General features: G+C 41.7%; 1 protein-coding gene across 2 annotated transcripts in view; it reads right to left on the reverse strand.

Annotated features, from left to right (window-relative positions):
• The window catches only part of UXS1 (UDP-glucuronate decarboxylase 1), a 149,784-nt gene that overhangs the window by 96,064 nt on the left and 34,061 nt on the right, over positions 1–19,659 (reverse strand). The window contains exons 3-6 of one of the 2 annotated variants that reach the window (XM_029604867.1): positions 17,526–17,577; positions 16,506–16,549; positions 12,530–12,590; positions 9,881–10,061 (exon numbers count right to left, since the gene is read on the reverse strand). In XM_029604867.1, coding sequence (XP_029460727.1) covers positions 9,881–10,061; positions 12,530–12,590; positions 16,506–16,549; positions 17,526–17,577 — 338 coding nt within the window. The remainder of the gene's footprint in view (positions 1–9,880; positions 10,062–12,529; positions 12,591–16,505; positions 16,550–17,525; positions 17,578–19,659) is intronic. The other variant, XM_029604868.1, reaches the window with a different exon arrangement.

Raw genomic sequence — 19,659 nt, forward strand, 5'->3', positions numbered from 1 at the left:
TTTCGTTCGTTTAATCTTTAACCTCTGGTTTGCTAGTAGACTAAATTACAGTGTCGTGAAATTATGTTTGTCTAAAAAGTGTGTTACCAACATGAAAAGTTTGGAAAGCTCTGCTCTAATCACTAAGCTATGTACTGTATTTCACTTCAGAATTCCAAAACATACGTAGTACCCAACACAACAGGTAATTCAGGTAAAACCTGAAGAGAGAAAAACGTAACAAAGAATTCAACACGTTTAATCAGCTGACCATAAAAAAAAGTGTTATGTTTCTTCGCTCGATCTCCTCCTTGTTCAAGATGAAAGAGAAGAGACAGTAAAGAATGTACTACTGGTTGGACTAGATGAGATAGTCTATTCCACACAAAAAAACAAAACAGGTCATTACAGCACAACTGCACATCTGAAGAGGACAATACAAAGAATTGAGCAGCATAGAAGATTTAAAATAAATCAGATCTGTTGTGGTATCCAGTTACTCCATATGCGCTTGAAAGATACTTAAAAATTTAAAAAAAAAAAATAAGCAAAGACCAAACCCCACCCCACCGCCAAAAAAAACAAAGGATTGTGCTGAAATTTCAGCCATCTAGTAGTCCATGCAACTGATGCTGTTCAATGATATAATATAACGTCATACCTGCTAAACATACCACAAGCTCATGAAATTAGCCAGGTTTCATTTAGAAACATCCAATTTTATGTCATGAGTAAAATACATCTCAGCTTAACAGCTTCCATATAAACCAGCATTTGCTGAACAGAACTAAAAAGTTCTGTAGCAGAGTTGGAAAATTATATTCAAGTTTTACATGTCACTCCCACTCCCCTCAAAAACAAAACAAACAAACCACACAAAGCACAAGTTAGTTTCCCCCTGACTGGCAGTCTTGTCCCCTTCATCACATCATTACTGCCACAGCAGGAACCTATGCGAGGGAGGGGGCAGGGAGACTGCTGTTGACTGGGGAGAAATAACACTCCTTTGCTCCTCTAGACCTCTTACTTGGGATCTGAACACGAGGCTGAGATTTAGAACTAGGCCCAAAGCCTACAAAAAAGCCTTCACCTACCATCAGGCTTCTGAACCGCCCAGAAGATCCAATACAAGCTACTTCAGCACCCCGAGCCTGCTTAGGCAGCTCTCTCACAAGAGCTAAAAACTGAGGGAATCTCCAAAGTCCACCACAGCTGCCAGTGGTGAAGTGATTCAACAATGCCCATTCCCGCCGAAAATGCTGCATGGAGAGCCTCCCTAGAAGGGTGTTCCAGTCGCGTGACAGGGAAAGGGCCTTCCCCAAAGCAAGAGAGACTGAGGTGTCAGATGACTCTTCAAGAATTTCCACCAACCTGGTCACAAGCCGCACAAAAGAGGCTCCATCTGCAGTCACAGGCTTCAGCAGCGGCAACTGGGCCCAGGAAGATCCAAGAGCGGGTTTGGCACCTCCCTCCACAGAATGACAGCCGCTGAACCAGTACAAAGAACGCTCTCCAAAGGCATTTACCCTCACAACAAAGTTGAGCCTTTCAAGTCACTTGCCTTTCTCAGTCCTGGATTAACTCCATGCCGCTTGATTTTGTTTTTCCTCTTGCTTTTCAGTCGTCACAGCAGCACTGGAATGGACAGGGGGAAGGGGTGGCAGAGGCAGTCAGAAGAATCCTCCTAGCAGAGTTTAACACTCTGCTTTTTTCCTCTTGAGTCTGCTGAAGGAGAAAAATCCCTCTTCCTCTGGCTCTATCAAGTCTCCTCTGGGACTGGGACCCCTCTCAGCAGTATCAGAGACCCGGCCCCATGACTGTCACTGTCTACACAAATCCTGTTGCACCACCAGTGAGGCCTACCATTTGCTGGAGGAAGAGAATACAGACTTGTTCCTGTGCTGCACCGCTTCTAAGTAGTGAAGTCACCAAGGAAAACTGTTCTTGGCCTCCATCTGCTGGCAGGGGGTTATAACCCACTTGTCTTGACTGGCAGGATGAAATGGAAACATGTAACAGGATTCTCAATCCTCTTATCCTGAGGAAAAGGAAACCTTCTACAGGAACTGTTCTCCTCATAACTGCTGAAACGAGGGCATCCACTTTGAGCATCAAGAAGAAAAACGCTGCAATGGCTCTTGTGGAGGCGGATACAACTTACCAAAAAGCTCAGCTCTCTTGAGCCCAGAATCTGCAGATTCCTGTGCGCTACCACCATTTTCTACACTTTCAAGTGAACGGCAAAAGGTCTTAGCGGACTTATGTAGAACCTTGATAACAGGATGCCATTCAGGAGCCTCTTCTGGTTTATTCTCTAATTTTTCGTGCAGTAGCCACCTGCTCAATAAGGGACACAACCTCAACCCTACGGAAAAGCCAGATAACTGAATCTCTCTAAACTGAGAGCATTTCTCCTTCCTTTAAGGAGTCTGAGCTGATTGTAATGATAAATTCATCTAGGTCATCTAAAAGGGCTCCCTCTTCTTAAGTGGAGAAGCATCCCCCGGATCACAGGACTCCTGGGCACATTTAAGTAAAGGGCAGGCCACAGACTTTGGAATAAATCCCCTGGCTAGAAGATTGAGGACCTTCTCCAGCAGGCTCTGAATACCACAAAAAGCCTGATAAAAGAAACCAAAAGAATTCCAGGAAAACCCCCTGAAGTAGAGCCTGTAGGAACTGGAGCCTCTGAGATCCCATCTCCCATTGGGGATAAAATGAGGCTCAAAAAAAAAAAAAAAAAAAAGATGGCCATGGGAATCAAATGTTCTGAAGGACCCACACTTAAAATGGTGGCTGTTCCTGCCAAAACCGCCGAATCCACAGCCCTGGCCTTGTCTTTCCCCTAGCTGGAAGAAGCAGTGGTCTCAATTCCCATGGTGACTGGCCCCCATGGATAAAGTGGAGGCCTTAGATCTCATCCAATTTTGAGGCATGCCACACACAAAAACCCCCAAAGCAGAAAAAAAAAAAAGCAGGCTTGCAGCTGCAAGCCACGCACTGGCGGTCCCTTCTCCATCAGAAGCGTGGGCAGTCAAGTTAGCGCAGCGCTGAAGGAGCTCATAGTTAAAACAGAGAAACGTACCCCCAAAGCTGGAAGCACTGCTTGAGCTGCACCAGAGTTATTGTCCTGCTCTTTTTTTTCCTCCCCCAGAAACAAAACTTTAGAGGCAGACAAGCCAATAGAAGGCGAGAGGAAGGAAGAAAGAGGAGGAGGCAGACAGAGGATATTCTTGATTTTCTTTTTTGTTTTTAAACCACCAACTCAATACCTCTCAGGGTCGGATCCATCACACAGCAGGCACACTACCTTAGTATCACAAAACCAGGAGCCTGGCCCTAGATGATTCCTTCCATAGTTCAACTCAAAGGATCAGATAGTCTGATCAGATAGGCCTCGTCAAAACAATTCCTGCTGCATCACCAATATTGTTCTATCATCTGCTGGAGGCAGAAAATAGCAGGGAATTTTCTGCTCTACACCACATGTAAGTGGCTGTGATGACCTCACAGAGAAAAGCTGTTTTCTCTGCCTCCATCTGCTGGCAGGGGGGAACAACCCACTTGTCTGGATTGCTACGGCAGGACGAGGAGGAAGGACTGATTTAAGTGAAATTGCGAGATCACGTTTGGTAGAAACGGAAGAATTTTCAAAACTATTCTGTTGTGGAAAATCTGGGTATATGGTGATAATCAGACTACGCTTCATGCAGAAGTAACTGCTACCAAAAACAAAAAAAAAAACAAAAACCACTTTCCAAAGCTTACCTATAACAAGTGTTCTCCAAGGGCAGCAGGAAGTCAGTCCTCACATGAAATCAGATAGAGCATGGCACAGAGATTTGATGTCAAAAGTTTGATCATGCCATGCATCCGTGCAAGAACCCCTTCAGTCTACAATATAGTCTAATTTGGAGAACTAACTCCAAGGGGAGGTGGATTTTGTGGGCACTGACATCCTGACAAGGGTTAGCAACTCAGAACAATGGGTTCTAGGAAGGATGAAGATGGGCTCTACACCTCAGACTCCTCAGTATAGACTGGCCAAATCTTCTGTACTTCAGGAATACCTGTCCAAGCAATAGTGCATTGTGAATATGTGGGGAGAACCCCACATCACAGCCTTTCAGATCTTCATGGAGGCTGATCTTACTCAGGTTACCAACACAATCATGTCTCTGAGGATATGAAAAAAAAAAAAGTCTACCACAGGAGTATCTGGTTTACCAAGCTTCCCACCCTGCCCCTACACAGTCCATTTATAGGTTCCAGGACCCAACTATGCCAGCTAGGATATTCTCCTTGCCTGCCAGATATGTGACCCTAAGGACCATCCCTTGAGAGACAGCCCAGACCGAAACATGGACAGTCTCCTGATACAGGAGCTACAATCTCGTTTCTCTCTGCTTGCTCATGTAGAATACTTGTCTCGACAAGTACTTTGCTGATCAACAATCTCAAAGTCTTCAGAGTGGACCGAATTGCTCTCAGCTCTAGGGAATTTATCTAATGAAGCTTTTCCTGAACTGACTTAAGGACTGGGTGCTGTGCCCCTTCACATGAGGGTCTCTACCTTAGGTTGGACAAATCTGTGGTTAGAACAATCTAAACTGAAGGAATTTGGAAGAGTACACCCCTGCCCAGATCGTAATGGATCAGCCACCAAGACAGGGAGTTATTCAGAAGCTGGGTGATTCGATGCTGTCCTGAAGATACTGAGTGGCCTTTGATCTGACTGTCCATTGGGCTTGCCTCATGTGAAGACATGTCAAGGGAGTAACATGGACTGTTGATGCCATGAGGCCCAACAACCTCAACATGTCCCATGCTAATGCCTCGTTCTTATCCTCTCCACTGTATTATCAGTGTAATAATGCTCATCTGTAGGAGGAAAACTCTGCCAGAGTTGTATCTTACAGTACTCCTATAAACTCCTGTTCCCAGGCTCAAGTAGCACGCAAGTTAGTTGATGAGGAGCTTTAGTAATTCCAAACACCCAAATGTTCTACTCACTGATTCTATGGCACCACCCTAAGTTGTACTTTTGACCAATAAATTGTCCAGGTAGGGGAACCTGTACACCCCCAATTTGCATGGATACACCATCACCATTGTCAGATATTTTGTGAATGAAAAGTAGTACATGATACTGGAGGCAGTGATTCCCTACTATGAATCTAGGATATTTTCAGTGAGCCTGAAATCTCTTGTGGATGTAAGCATCCTTTAGATCTAGAGAGCATAGCCAGTCCCCCCTTTTTTTTCAGAAAGGGAATAAAGGTGCCCAGGGAAACCATATTAAACCTTTTCCGTTTTAGGAACCTGTTCAAAGTCCTTAGGTCTATGTTGGGACAGTCGTCTCCTATTTTTTTTTTTGGATCAAAAATATACTTTGAGTAGAAACCCCACCATATTTCCCCTGATGGAATGGGTTCAACAGTATTCGCTTCTAAGAAGGAAGAAAGCTCTATTTGCAGTAGTTCCTGATGCAGAGATATATCCTAAGTAGTTTCGATGATGTTCAATAAATGCAGTCTGTATCCATTTCATATTATGCTGAGGACCCAGATATCCAAACATTATACTGCACCAACAGTTTATATAAAACCTAAGTATCTGACGGGAAGGTAGTCTGGCACAAGTACTAAGTTCTGTTATGTTCTCCATAATGGAGTTAAAACCATGGCTGAGTAGTTGGCTGTGCCTTCTGGATGAGTTGCGTCAGATCTGAAGTGGCAGTGGAGAAGATCTGGTGTGTCACAGTGGTCTTTAATTTGAACCACCACATCCTTATCTCCAAAGAGATTCTCCTCATTGCATGGCAGGTTTACAAGTTTTTGCTGGTCGAGGTCTGTGGGCACCAATACCCACTGCAGAGAATCTTGATTCTGTCTTGAAAACATTGAAGGTCGACAAGATCATGTGTTTTCCACACTTGTCGACCAATGCTTCAAAGTTATTATGCTGCTTTTGTCATTCTATTTGTAATTCACTGAGGACATAGCAGCAGAATGTTGCAAAAGAAATAAAAATTAAGGCCCATGACTGCAGGATACTGGGAGGAACCCTAGTGATTAGCCCAGACTTAAGACTATTGCTGCAATAACTGGGCTGAGTTAAGAGGGGATATAAAATAGGAGAAAAAAAAAAATCACTAGATAGTTGGCAAGTGAAGGCTCATGGCCTGGTTCCCAGCCTCAGATCCAGCTGAGCTGGAAACCCCAAAAAAAGAAGTAAACTGCTGATCCCCCACATGCTTCTTCCTTCCAAAAAAGACATTCTACTGACAATGGTATGCCTGAAATTAATGCTTCCATGTGCATGTCTGAAAATCAACCCAATGTGCCAAAAGAAAATCAAGTGACAGCTAACCTAATGACAAAGCACCAAATAAATTAAAAAGTTTTGGTAAAATCTTGGATGACAGACGTCCCACAGGGATCAGCACTATCAGCCACACTATTTAATATTTATCTGCTGCCGCTATGCCACCTCCTAGCAGGCATGGGAGTCACACACTACATTTATGCTGACGACATTCAATTACTACTGCCACCAATTGAGACACATTGGAAAAAACACTAAATCTAGCAAATATGTACCTAGACAAACAGCTACTAAACCAAATGGCGCTAGTAATTAACATCGAGAAAACTGAATTCCTACATTTAGAACGAAAAAAAATCTATCATACAAACTCCAATACTGCTCAAAAATAATCAGAAAATAGAATTAACTGAAAAAGTACAAAACCTCTGTGTAATTGACACAGAACAACACATATCACTAAAAGTCAAAGAAGGTTACGCCAAACTTATGGTACTTAGGAAATTAAAACCTTTAACAACTTTGACAAACTTCAGAACAGTCTTACAAGCACTAATATTTGCTAGCACCGACTACTGTAATGGCCTTCTCCTTGGATTACCATACACAACAATAAAACCATTCCAAATACTGCAAAACTCTGCCGCAAGAATACTTACTGATAAAAGAAAAAAAGATCACAATACCGAAACTCTAGGAGAACTACACTGGCTACCCATCGAATACGGAGTTCCATACAAAACACTTTGCACAATACATAAATTAATACACGACAAAAAGCAGAATGGCTGAACACGGCACTAAGTGTTCATGTCCCACATAGAAACCTCAGATCTGTGAACAAAGCACTCCTAACCATCCCTTCGGTTAAAACAGCTAGACTAACCCAGGTTAGAGAACGGGCTCTATCCCTAGACGGACCAATAATGTGGAACACCATGCCCTTGGAAATTAGACTACAGAGATTTCAAAATATTCAAAGAGAGTTTAAAAACCTGGCTTTTCAAGCAAGCATGTTACAAAGAGAGCAGTGGATAGTGTAATATGAATTCTGGCAGCAGAACATCAGAACGCAGCACCTTTATGCTCAATAAGCATGTTTTATTAAAACAAATCACACATTACGATAGAGTTATATATATATGCGCAATTAAAACTGAGAAGCGTAGAAAAGGACAATATTTTTAACTTTTGCAAATAGTCTTTATTACGAAACTATGTTACCGGACTTTAATGGTGCTTCCTATAGATTGAAAGCTGTATAAATTAATTCTAAGATGTATATATGTGCCTCACTGTAAAACCGTTGTGATGGTATACTACTTAACGACAGTATAGAAAAGATTTTAAACAAACATCTTTTAACAGATGTTCTTGTTCTAGCAAAATACACCTAAAAAAAATGGATGAATAAAGGTTTTCACACTACAAATTTTTTTTGACTTTGCAAAAAAATTAAAAGGCATTTAAATATTTTTAACTATTATGTTTAGCAGCAAAATGAAATGTAAAGATTTTGAAACAGTACAGAAATGGAAATGCAAAGTTTAAACTGGTGTGTCCCAACCAGTGTGCCTTCAAGATCTGATCAAGTGTATCCCGGAAAAGTCATTACTACCCGATTCTTAGATCCAGGTTAACACCTGGGTCCTGCTCTCTCTGCACCTCACAGCAACATGGTTCTGAAACATGTTAAAGCTCCTGTCTTAGCACATGCATAGCTAGACATGCCCTTTCCTTCCCAGCTATAGCGTGAGCACTGGAGTATGGGAATTAGTGGGCAGCCTGCAGAGTGCAGGCAGCTGGGCCCCCGCTGTGTGTGGCACACACCACTTCCTCATTTTCCCCTCCTGAGCTTCCTTCCGGTCTGTCTTATTCCCAGACTACGTGAGATGGGGAGACTATGCAAAGTTATTCCGAGCGTTGGGGGGAGGGAGCAGCAGAGAAGGAGCTCTGGCAGCCACATGCAGCAGCCAAGGTAACTAACTGAGCCGGCTACCTGCACCACACAGACACTTGAAGGTCCAAAGAAACAGATCGGAAATTGATCCAATATTGCAGTAGCGACCAAAGGAAAAGGAGGATCAATGAACACCAGGAGTTCTTTATTGAGCACAGAACATAATAAAAGCCCGACTCAGGCCGAGTTTCACTCGTTGAGCTGCTTCAGGGGCTAGCAAACTAAAACATGTATAAAAACATATAAATACAAATAAAAACATAAAAACATATACACCATACATAAGTAAATTATATAAAATCATATAAAATAGAAAAAATAAAGACAAAAAAATCACAAAACAGACTATGTCATTCAAACATGGTCTACAGATTTTTGTGTGTGATTCATTGATCCTCCTTTTCCTTTGGTCGCTACCACACAGACACTTGTACACAGCGGGAACTGGTCCATGGTGATGGGTTCATGGACGACTTTGCCCCCACCCCATTTTAAAATTTAAGAGAAACTGGCAGGTCTATCAGTGCTTCCCTAGCTTTCCTGGCAGACTAGTCCTCTCCACGTCTGCATTGCCTGCTCCACGGAGACTGGGGTGCCGTACAAAATATCTGTTAATGTAGGTGTACCGTAAGCTTGAAAAGCTTGGGAACACTGGTTTAAAATTACACTGATCTTGTACAAAATATTAAGAATTCTGAACGTAACAGTATTATGACTGTCAAGAGACAGGACTTCTGCAGCACTGGAGTCTACACCTCAAATGCACCAAAAGTAAATTGTACCGGCTAGGAAAAAGCACTCTCTCTGGTGTGTTAATGAAAGAATTAAGAAAAAGTCTATCTACCTTATCCATCAATGCTCAAATAAAAGGCTCTAAGTATTAGCAAACTTTAAATTCTCTCTCAGAAAAGATAAGGAGGATCCGAACTACATCATGCTGCTGTGCAACATCAGTAAGTGAATCAGCATTTTCAGAATAGCTGGCAGAAATAAAACAGAAGATTTCAGCTGCCTGTGCTGAATAGGCAATCGTGTACACAGTACCTCTGTAGATTAGTTTTTCAGAGAGGAAGCTGACTGGATGGCATGTGCCTTAGATTTAGAGTAGTGTGCGTGAGACCAGAAACCGCACAATGCTGATGCCGTGATATAACAAGATGTGTTCGAAATCAGAAAATGCCCGACGTTTTCCTCTTGTACCTTACCCCTTTTTATTCCTGAAGTACAATGCCATTACTGTTAGATGCTCTTTTTGTATGTTAGTTCAAAAAAACACCCTTAAGCAGTATCAGATTGTAACAAAGATATGCAAGCCTACTAGCAAATATATTCTGCTGGAGATGGTCAACACGGGAGAAGAAATAGTTTGGTCACACATTAAACAGCATCCAGTGTGATAATTTCCTTGGCATTAATCTATTTCACGCTAAATTCAGTAAGTAATTTGGAATTAGGAAAAATGTGTCTGCTGCACGCAGTGCATAAGGGAAAAATTTCCTCTTCCATTTTCTCCCAGTACAAAAGACTTCCCATGCAAAATAGTACGAGGGCAAGGACAACACAATATGCAAACTGCTTGATATGCAAGCATCAGTATGCACACAGTCAACTCACCTTCAATGTAGAGTGGCTCAACGACATCATGGTTAATGAGCTCAAAGTTCTCATGACCAATCCAGTGCTCCACATTTCTTTTCCTGCCCGTAAAGAAGTTGTCCACAACTGTGACTTCATGGCCATCCATCATTAGTTTGTCCGTAAGATGAGAACCCACAAATCCTGCTCCGCCAGTTATCTGCATTAGGACAGTATGCATGAGACATTTATACCAACATTAAAAAAAAAAAAAAATCAAAACAAAACAGGTTTAATAATATTTTATCTAAGACCTCACTGACCCTGCGTGCTGAAGTGACCACCACCTCAAATACCTGAAAAGGTCAACAGGTACTTCAGATCACAGGAGCTTTCATCAGCTAAAGTAAAACCACACTGAGGTCCCAGGACACAGCTGGAGGCTTCAACTGAAGAAAAAAAAAGCTATAGGCTGTACAGAGATGGGCTTGCCCTCTACACCATAGTGATATGCACGAATTGCACTAAGGTGAACCTTAGCTGAGTTGGTCTAAAAGTAGTCAAGCAGTTTTGTGCTGAACAGGAGAAAGGGTCTAAGGCCTTTTGTTCACACCACATGGAAAGCCTCTTCCACTTCAAACCATAGCCTTCACCAGAAAGTACTTTCTGGAAGCTACAAGGTCATGGGACACATCTTCCAAGAGATTGAGGGGTTGCAAAACCACCCTACATCCAAGCAACAGGGCCTGAAGGTTGGGATGTTGCAACCTGCCCCAATCTTGAGTGATGAAATCTGGAAAAGTCTCCAGTCTGATCTATTTCCAGATGGACAACTCTCAAAGGACTGGAAAACAGACCTGCGTCAACCAATTGAGGGTATGAAAATCATAGTGCCTTTGTTCTCCCTGAGCTTCAAAGTCTTTGCCACCAGTGGAGCTGGAGGATACATATAAAGGAAACCCTGGTCCTAATGAAGGGCAAAGGCATCTGAGGCTGGCTTGCCATGTGGAGACAGACCCTGTTGGCTGAACCTGCCTCAACAGCAATTCATTGGTCTCCCATCTGTATTTCCTCCATGGTGCTCATTGGTGCCCATGGGACTCAATTGCCCCCACAGCGCTCAATTGCATCCATGGCATTGATGGTTCAATGGCTGCCATGCCACAGTGCTCAACTGCACTGATGGCTTCAGTGGCACCCACAATGCTTCTCTGGCACTGATTGTGCCTGCAGTGCCTGAGAGCACTCAATGGCATTGATTGCACTTACGGTGCTTGACAGCCGGCGTGCCATGCTGCTTGACTGTCCCTGTTTCATTTGACGGCATTGGTGGCGGCCACTATGACTGACAGTGCCTGTGGCGCATGCTAGCCCAGAAGGCAATGGCCCCATAAGGCTTGACGACATCTACAGTGCTTCTGGCGCACAATGGCCTCCATGACCCTAGATGGTATCAATGGCAACACGGCGCACAATGGCATCCATGGCACTTGACGACAGCCATAGCTTCAATGGTGCCCACTCAATGGCAGCTGTGATGCCACTGGCACCCAATGCGCTTCTGTGGCCATCAGTACTCTAGCATGCAGGTGCACTAGCAATTGATTCTGGGCATGGCGCAGATGGTGAATCAGTGAAGCTGATCACTCAGACTCACACTCACCCTCTCTTTGAAGCCATGCATTGCCAGATCGATTTGTCATTCAGAAGGGGAGGCCATGTCATCCAGGGCACTAGTCAAGACTAGTTCCCCAGAGTGTGGGGAGATGAGCTCTCTTCCCCACAGGAGCACCTGGTCCTAAATTTCTCCAGCCAGCCTCTGATGCCCAGCAGTTGGACAGAATTTCCTGGAACTCCTGCAAGTCCCGAAGCCAGAGGCCTACTTGGATCCCACAGACTGCACACTGCAAGCCCAAAAAGGCACCCGACAAAGGCAAAAAGGTTAAGATGACAGTTAAACCGTACATACAGCATTATATATTAAGGGGAAAAACATCTGTCAGCTATACAGTGCACAAGGCCTGCCATGCAGCCGACAGAGGTACTACAAAGAGAGAAAAACCAAATTAAATCTAAACCACCACAAAGGATGCAAGGGAAAACAAACAGCACGGATCTGCCTGAGAAAAAAAACCAAAAAACAGTTGCCTGCAGCTCCAGAATTATCAGCTTTAGACTAAGGAACTCTACCTGAGAGACAGGGAGGGGCAAGAGCTGCACATGCTCAGTAGGGCATGCTGAAAGCTCTAGAACCTTGAGATCAAAGTACTGTGTCTGGCTCCATTGGATGATGGCACCCATGTGTGAGGACTGCCATCCTGCTTGTCCTTGGATAATTAGCCGATACCACTCAGTGAAATTCTATTTGGAACCTAAAAGGCAAGTTGCAAAAGTGTGGCATACATTTAACAAGGATTTTCCTCTGTATTATACAATATTTTAGAGTCCATAGGGCAAGCAATATAATTAAAAAATAAATAAAGCTCAGTCTTTAAATTGCTCAGCAGCCCTGGATTCAGTTAGATCATCAAAATGGTCACAAAATGTAACAAACCTAGAGACTGGTTAATTAATTGTTTGTCATTTGTGACAACCCATGTAACAGACCAATTTATGACAATTCATGGTTGGCTTAAAATGGCTCTTGGGAAGCCAGTCAAAATATTTTGTAACACAATGTTAACTCACCAGAATTCTTTTACGATCCTTTTCAGAGAGAAATTTTACAGGTGGGTACTTCTGAGTAAAACTGCAGAAAAAAAAAGTTTCAAATGACCAAAAAATAAAAGACAAACATTTGCAACAAATTCTACGTTAACAGTCCAAGCAAGCTACACACACTAACCTGCATTCAAAAATCAGACGACAGGTAAGGGATAGTGCAATTAAAACCAAGGTCAATATTCAGTGCCACTTGGCTGGATAAAATTTGGACTTATCTGGCTGAGGGGCAGTGTCTGAATATCTGGCGTGTTTGGCACCGCCACTACTTAGTTGGATACATTTTTATCCTACTAGTTATCCAACTAAGTGGTGGGCGTGACAGGACATTCCATGGCGTAGCTACTTCTCTGGCTAACTCAGCCGGAGAAGCAGAGATATTCAGACATCTGGCTAAGTTAGCCTGAATAAGTTAAACCTGATAAATTAAACCTGCTATCGAGCAGGTCTAAAATTAGCTTAAAAAAAACAAACCCTTACTCAAAGTTATCTGGATATATCTAGTGGCATAGCCTCACTGCTGAAGTTAGACGGATGCGTTTATCTGGCTAGCTTCTTAACCAGATATCATTTGGACCTGCACCTAAAAATTACTAAATAGTTTAAAGACCAAAGGCTAGATGACCAGAGCAAGAGAAGCTGTAATACAGTATTTTTGCACAGGTGCCATTTTGTCAACGAGGTTAAAAACTTGGGAACAGAAGTAGCTGAAATGAAAGCAGAGTAAGTCCCCCAGGCATGCTTTCATTGTGGAGCTAGAGAGCATAAGAAGCTGCCATAGTGCAGAGCTTTCCAAACTGTATCGCGACAGTGTGTCGCCTGCAGTGTGAAGGTGTGGCGAGCGAACATAGCACTTTCAAGCCCGGTCCACATAGCAGTCGGCACGTCGAAAGCAGCTCCCCTCCAGTATCACGCGCATGCGACGGCACGGCGTCAACTCCCGACTGCACACAACGCAGTGCTAACGTTGGCCAACTGAAATAAGCAATACAGACTTGCATACAACCATCTATTTCATCAGGGTAAAATGGATAAGTTTCTAGTTAAGAAAAGAAAAATCTGAAGACGATGTGTGTGATGAACAAAATGTATCGACTATAGAGAAAGCTACACAAGAACTGTTGAATGGTCTGTATTAATAAACAAGAAGTGTAAAGGAAAAATTTCTATGCCTCGTTTATACAATGCAGATTATATAAAACTGGGGGTCACATTTTCTGGTAATGAAAAGAATCTTTTTCCCCAGTGTTTAGTTTGTGGGATGATACTTGCAAATGAAAGTATGGTACCAAACAAATTAAAGCGCCATTTTACCTCAAAACACAGTCATTTGTCAGAAAAGCCAGTAGAATACTTTATTGAACTTTCAAAATCTATAAAGAAGCAGTCTGCATCATTCACCAAGAGAATGAAGACATCAGAGAAAGCTCAAAAAGCAAGATACTTGGTCGCTCAAATAATTGCCAAAAATAAGGAGCCACAAACTATTTCCAAAACCACTAAAGGAATCTTGTTGTGCTATTGTTTGAACAATGTTTGGGCCCGAATTTGAGATAGAAGTTAATAAAATCCCTTTGGCAGATAACACAATTGGAAGACTTATTCAAGACATGTCTGTGGACATTAAGCTTTAAATGAAGGATATTTTTCAAGACGATAATATGCTTTTTACATTGCAGTTAGATGAATCAGTGGGTTAGCACAATTACTGGTTTTTATGTTTCATTCATGCTGACAGAACCATTGAGCAATTCTTGTGTTGTCTAGAACTTCCAATGAGAACCAGAGGCGAAGAAATATTTAACACATTAGATTGCTTCATGAAGGAAAATAATTTGCAATGATTAAATTGAATAGGAATAAGCACAGATGGCGCTCCTTCAATGGTTCGTTCAAACAAAGGTTTTACAGCTTTAACAAAGAAAGGCAATGAAAATATTATAATCACTCATTGCTTTTTACATCGCGAAGCACTAGTCGTGCAAAGCATTGGTAACGAATTAAGAAAGGTTATGGATCAAGTGGTTCAAATGGTCAATTACATTAAAATTAGACCTCTTAAATCAAGATTGTTTGCTCATATTTGTGAAGAAATGGGAGCAAAATTTAAAAACCTTACACTACACACAGAAGTTCGTTGGCTCTCAAGAGGTCGAGTGCTTTGTTGTATATACACGCTCCTATGGATTTCTCTTTAACACACCACCTGAATTAGCTTGACTTAAGTTAATTGTATCACACTCTGCTGTAAACAAGTTATAATGTATAGAATATACAATGTAAATAAGTTATAGTTTTACATTATCACACCTCTGCAGTCCTTCTGCTGTAAATACCTCCTCCTGTAAATACCCCACCTCAACTTTGGTTACTCTCCTCTACTTTCTCAGCTGCTATCCCTTCCTCCTCTATCCCCCTCACTCCCGCCCCCCTACCCGCTCCCTGTTTTTTGTAATTTCCTCCTTTCTCAAGTTTTATTGTAAACCGGCGTGATGTGCCCCCACGAACACCGGTATATTAAAAGCTGTTAAATAAAAAAACGAATTGAAGGAAATGATGCTTAAACATTTTGAGGAAAATCAGCAAAAGAAATTCTGCGATCTAATTCAAAACAAACTATGGTGCATAAAACTGGCATATCTTGCCGTCATATTTGAACACTTGAATAAAATAAACAGCAGTATGCAAGGAAAAGGAGAAAATATTTTAACAACGGTAGATAAAATTTGTGCTATGAGAGACAGGATAGCAATTTGGAAAAGGAAAGTGACAGAAGGAAATTTTGAAATGTTTTCCAAAACTGCTGACTGTGAGATCAGTTCGCTAATTGTTGACCATTTAGCATTGCTCGGAGAGAAAGTTCATCGCTACTTCCCAAATATTGAAATCCAAGATTATGATTGGATCAGAAATCCAAGGGCAGTGCTTGAAACTGAAGTACTGACCTAAGATACAGAAACGTAGGAGGCTTTGGTAAGTAATCCGAATAAGAATGGGAAAATATTTAAGCTAAATCCAAGGACACCAAACACTCCCCTTGCATCACCGATTCAATTAGTGACCTTAGCATCTCCATACTGCAGTGGAGTATGTGTAATGCTTATCTCTGAGGTCCATTACTGGATAGAAAGCTCCATCCTTGTTTGGCTCTACAAAGTAAAATATAATAAGTGTCCTGTCCCCTCTTTGTGGACGTATTGGTACAAAAGCTTAGAGTTCAGTTTTGTGCAGCGTTCCCTTTATAGCTTCCCTCTAAAGCGGTAACACAGGGAAATACTACAAATATGTTCAGTACTTGTTTTTAGGCTCATAGCCCTGATGATGTCCAGGACTCACTGGTTTGAAGTAATTTTGGATTCACTCTTTATAGAACCTTAGTAGGCGGCCACCTACTGAGGCTATCATGGAGAGGACCAGCTGTGTATCATTGAGGGCACCCGGAGCCTGTAGAGACTTCATCCTTGTTCCTCTTAGTTCCTTGAAAAACCTGAGCCTTAGAATGTTTTGTTACATAGCAAACCTGCCCGCATGAAACTGACAGTTTCTAAAACTTTGGCACCAAATTTGGCTCCACCTTCAACTAGAATGGTTGTCCTACGGGTAATGGCAAATAGGACATCAACCTCAGGAATTCAGGACAGCTTTCCTGTTCTTTGCTGGCAGGGGATAAACCCTACTCAATCTTCCACCCTTTAAGCCCCTTAGGTAGGTAGGCTGCTAGAGAAGCCACGATCTTCCTAAAACATCATTTCAGATAAACATTTAAGGTCTGAGGTTTGAAAAGTGAATTCCGTCACCCAAAAAACCCAAACACACACATGAATAGCAGAAGAAATAAAAGTTAAGTACTGTAAATAGAATCTCTCAGTACCAACACAAACTCCGATTTCATCTAAATAATTGGAAAGACATGCACTGACACTTTAGAAAAAAAAACACGTACCTTTTTTCCAAGATTCTGATTTTCTCTTTTAAGGGCGCAACCACCTACAGAAATAAGAAAATAAAAATGTCCTTAAGTCATTTCCAGACTAGTCAAAGTGTGCATGTGACAACAATATCCTGAGCACGCCACAAAATCGGAGCTGTAATGGTAGGGTGACAAGAGGGAAGCTATTATTCAATAGTCCACCTTGAATCTTATTTTAAAGAACGCAAAGGAACCCTCAGGGGTTACTATAACAAACAATATGAAAAAAGATTTGTGGTCTGATGACACTAAAATAGAACTTTTCGGCTTGAATACAAAGCATTACATTTGGTGCAAACCCAACAGCACCTCACCCAGAGAGCACCATCCCTACTGGGAAGCAGGGTGGTGGCAGCAGGTCATGGGGGATGTTTTTTCTTGACAGGAACCGCAGCGCTGGTCAGAATAGAAGGGGGCGACGCACTAAGAAAAGTCCTTGAGGAAAACCTGCTGCTCTCTGTAAGAAAGCTGAAACTGGGATAGAAATGCACCTCTTAGTATGGCAAGGACGCTAAGCAAACAGCGGAAACTACACCGGCGTGGCTAAGGAACAAAAAGATAACTGTCCTGCTGGAGTGGCCCAGTTAGAGCCTCAACCTCACTCCAATTGGAAATCTGCGACATGATTAGGATTGCTGTGCATCAACGCTCCCCCAAGAAGTCTGACTGAGCTTTAGCAGTTTTGTAAATAAGCATGGTTTAATGACAGCTGAGCTCTTCACAGCTCAGGTCCTGAGTGAGTTCTAGACTAGACTACAGTAATACATTGGGCCTTATGCTGAAACGTATCCAACTTTTAAATATTTATTCAGGAAGCCTAGATGCTTATGAATAGCCAAACAGTTTTTCATTCAACAGAACAGGAAACGAGTAGAGCAGGAAAGAATACATTGTACGTCTGTCTATCTAGAGGGCAGCTCTGAGACAGAGAATAGCAGGCTGAAGAAGAAAGGGCAGAAAGGAATATTTGCAGCCATGATGAGAAAGACTAACCTCTTCTATTTTCTTTTCCATTTTCTTTTCTCCGTTTTCTTGGAACGATCTGCTGAGAGAAGAGAAACACAAAAAAATACAAATGAACTAAAGCAGCTTAAAAAAAAGACAAGCCCTTATTTTTTATTTAGACATTTTATATATACCGTCGTTCCATTTGTAGATCACAACTGTTTACAAAGTGACGTTCAAAATTAAAACAAAAAACAAACAAACATACGAAGATGGGTTCCAGAGGAGGAGGTCTTCATAGTCCGGCATTAAATATCTGTCAAAGAAATTTTCTAGAAAGCAGAACAAACTGTAGTGATCGGTGTATCAAGGGATTCTTTATTGGAATCCCTTGATACACCGATCCATTACCGTTTGTTCTGTTTTCCAGCATTATTGATCGGCTTCCGCTTTGCTTTTTGGAAAGAAATTTTCTAGTACATATTAAAAGTGAACTAGTATCTAGGTAAGGGTACAGGTGATTGAAAGAAGAGATAGGTTTAACGTCAGTGTCACTGGGTTCAGAGATGCAAGAAAGATCACTGCCTAAGCATTACTGGGAGATTTATTTGAAAAAGACGACACATGGAAAGCAGCCAATTCTATCAAACCCAATAATACAGCACATTTCTTTTTTCAATGGAAAGTTCCTGTCAAGTTTTCCATTTCATCTATTCTAAAGGCTTGCCGAGATGTTGTCCTCTTCTGGTTTCATACTAAAAGTAGTTAGGCTCGAATACCTGTTATGGAACTATGCGCTTTCAATAATAAGTGCACTAAAACCTGCTGTTCTTACAGCAGAAAACAGGGCGCTTTCAAGTCAGAAACAAAATTCCCTTACATGGGGACCAGCACATGGCCACTAGAAAAAGACAGAAGATCCTTTGTAACACACACACACATATACCAGTGTGCTGGAGATCAAATCTGTGTCTCCTCCCACTAAACCCTCCCTTTTCTCAGAAAGCATACGAGTGACTGAAGCACTAAATGAAGCACAGGGCTAGAACTTTCACTACTGCAGGTACAAAAAAGAGTTACAAATCTGCTTGGCAGAAAACACTAAAGGGTTCTGCAAGTGAAAGTTTCCGAAAAAAGAAAAGAAAAGCGTATCCCTTAAAAGCAAAGGCTACTCCTCTTTTCTCAACATCTGCATAGAAACTGCTGTGAAAAAGAAAAAGTTAGCAGACAACTTTTTACTCTAAAAAAAAAAAAAAGAGCTGCATAATGCATAGCAGTAAAATTTCAAAAAATACACAGAAAGAATAACCATCTTCTCTAGCAGTATAAAAAGTTTACATCGGTTTTCATGTTTCTTTTAAGCTGCTCCACTACAATTCCCCAGAACCACAGCAGTGACATTTAACACCATGCAACCACCCCATGTGCACAGAAAGAAATGCTATTGGTTCACAAAACAGTCATATGACATTGCATGAGCCAATCAGTTTCAAGTTGTCTGAGGCAATTTGTAATGCTTCAAAGTGGCTGCTTCTAGAAACTTAAGAACATTAAAGATATTTTTAAAAGTGCAATTTTTAATCAATACAGAATGGGGGCAATTTTCAGACTGGGATAAAGCCTTGCAGGTACTTTACACTCACGGCCTGTGCAACAATTTTCAAAGAGAACAGAGGCACACATGTTCACTTTGAATCCTGCCACAGGAATGCCTCCTTTAAATGAGACTAAAAAGCACACACGTTCTAAAACACTCATACTTTTAGCGGTATTGACGGTGGGCAATTTTCAGATAGCCAATGTACACGACTAAATCACTATTTGCCCACATTAATGCAGCTTTGAAAGTTGTCTTCAATAGGGCTACTTCTGAAGCTTAAAACAGTGGCTACATAGCATGCAGTTTTCTTTCAAGCCACAGTACTCTAAGGCTTCTGTTGATCCAAGGCAGAGGGCTGCAGCACATAAGGTCAACAGCAGCTATAAAAAGGCTGGCTTCAAACCAAAAGGAACTGAGAACAAAGAACAAAAGTCAGGTTTTTAAAAATGGTCTTCCCAAGCACTCAATGTTCCAGCAGATTTTTTGGTTTGTTTTTTTTTTAAACATTGGTTAAAAATTCACTAGTAGGCAGTCTTTTTTTGTTATTATGCAATATAATGTTGACATGAGAAAACAAAAAAA

Source organism: Rhinatrema bivittatum, chromosome 5 (assembly GCF_901001135.1).
Source record: "Rhinatrema bivittatum chromosome 5, aRhiBiv1.1, whole genome shotgun sequence".
Classification (NCBI taxonomy): Eukaryota; Metazoa; Chordata; class Amphibia; order Gymnophiona; family Rhinatrematidae; genus Rhinatrema; species Rhinatrema bivittatum.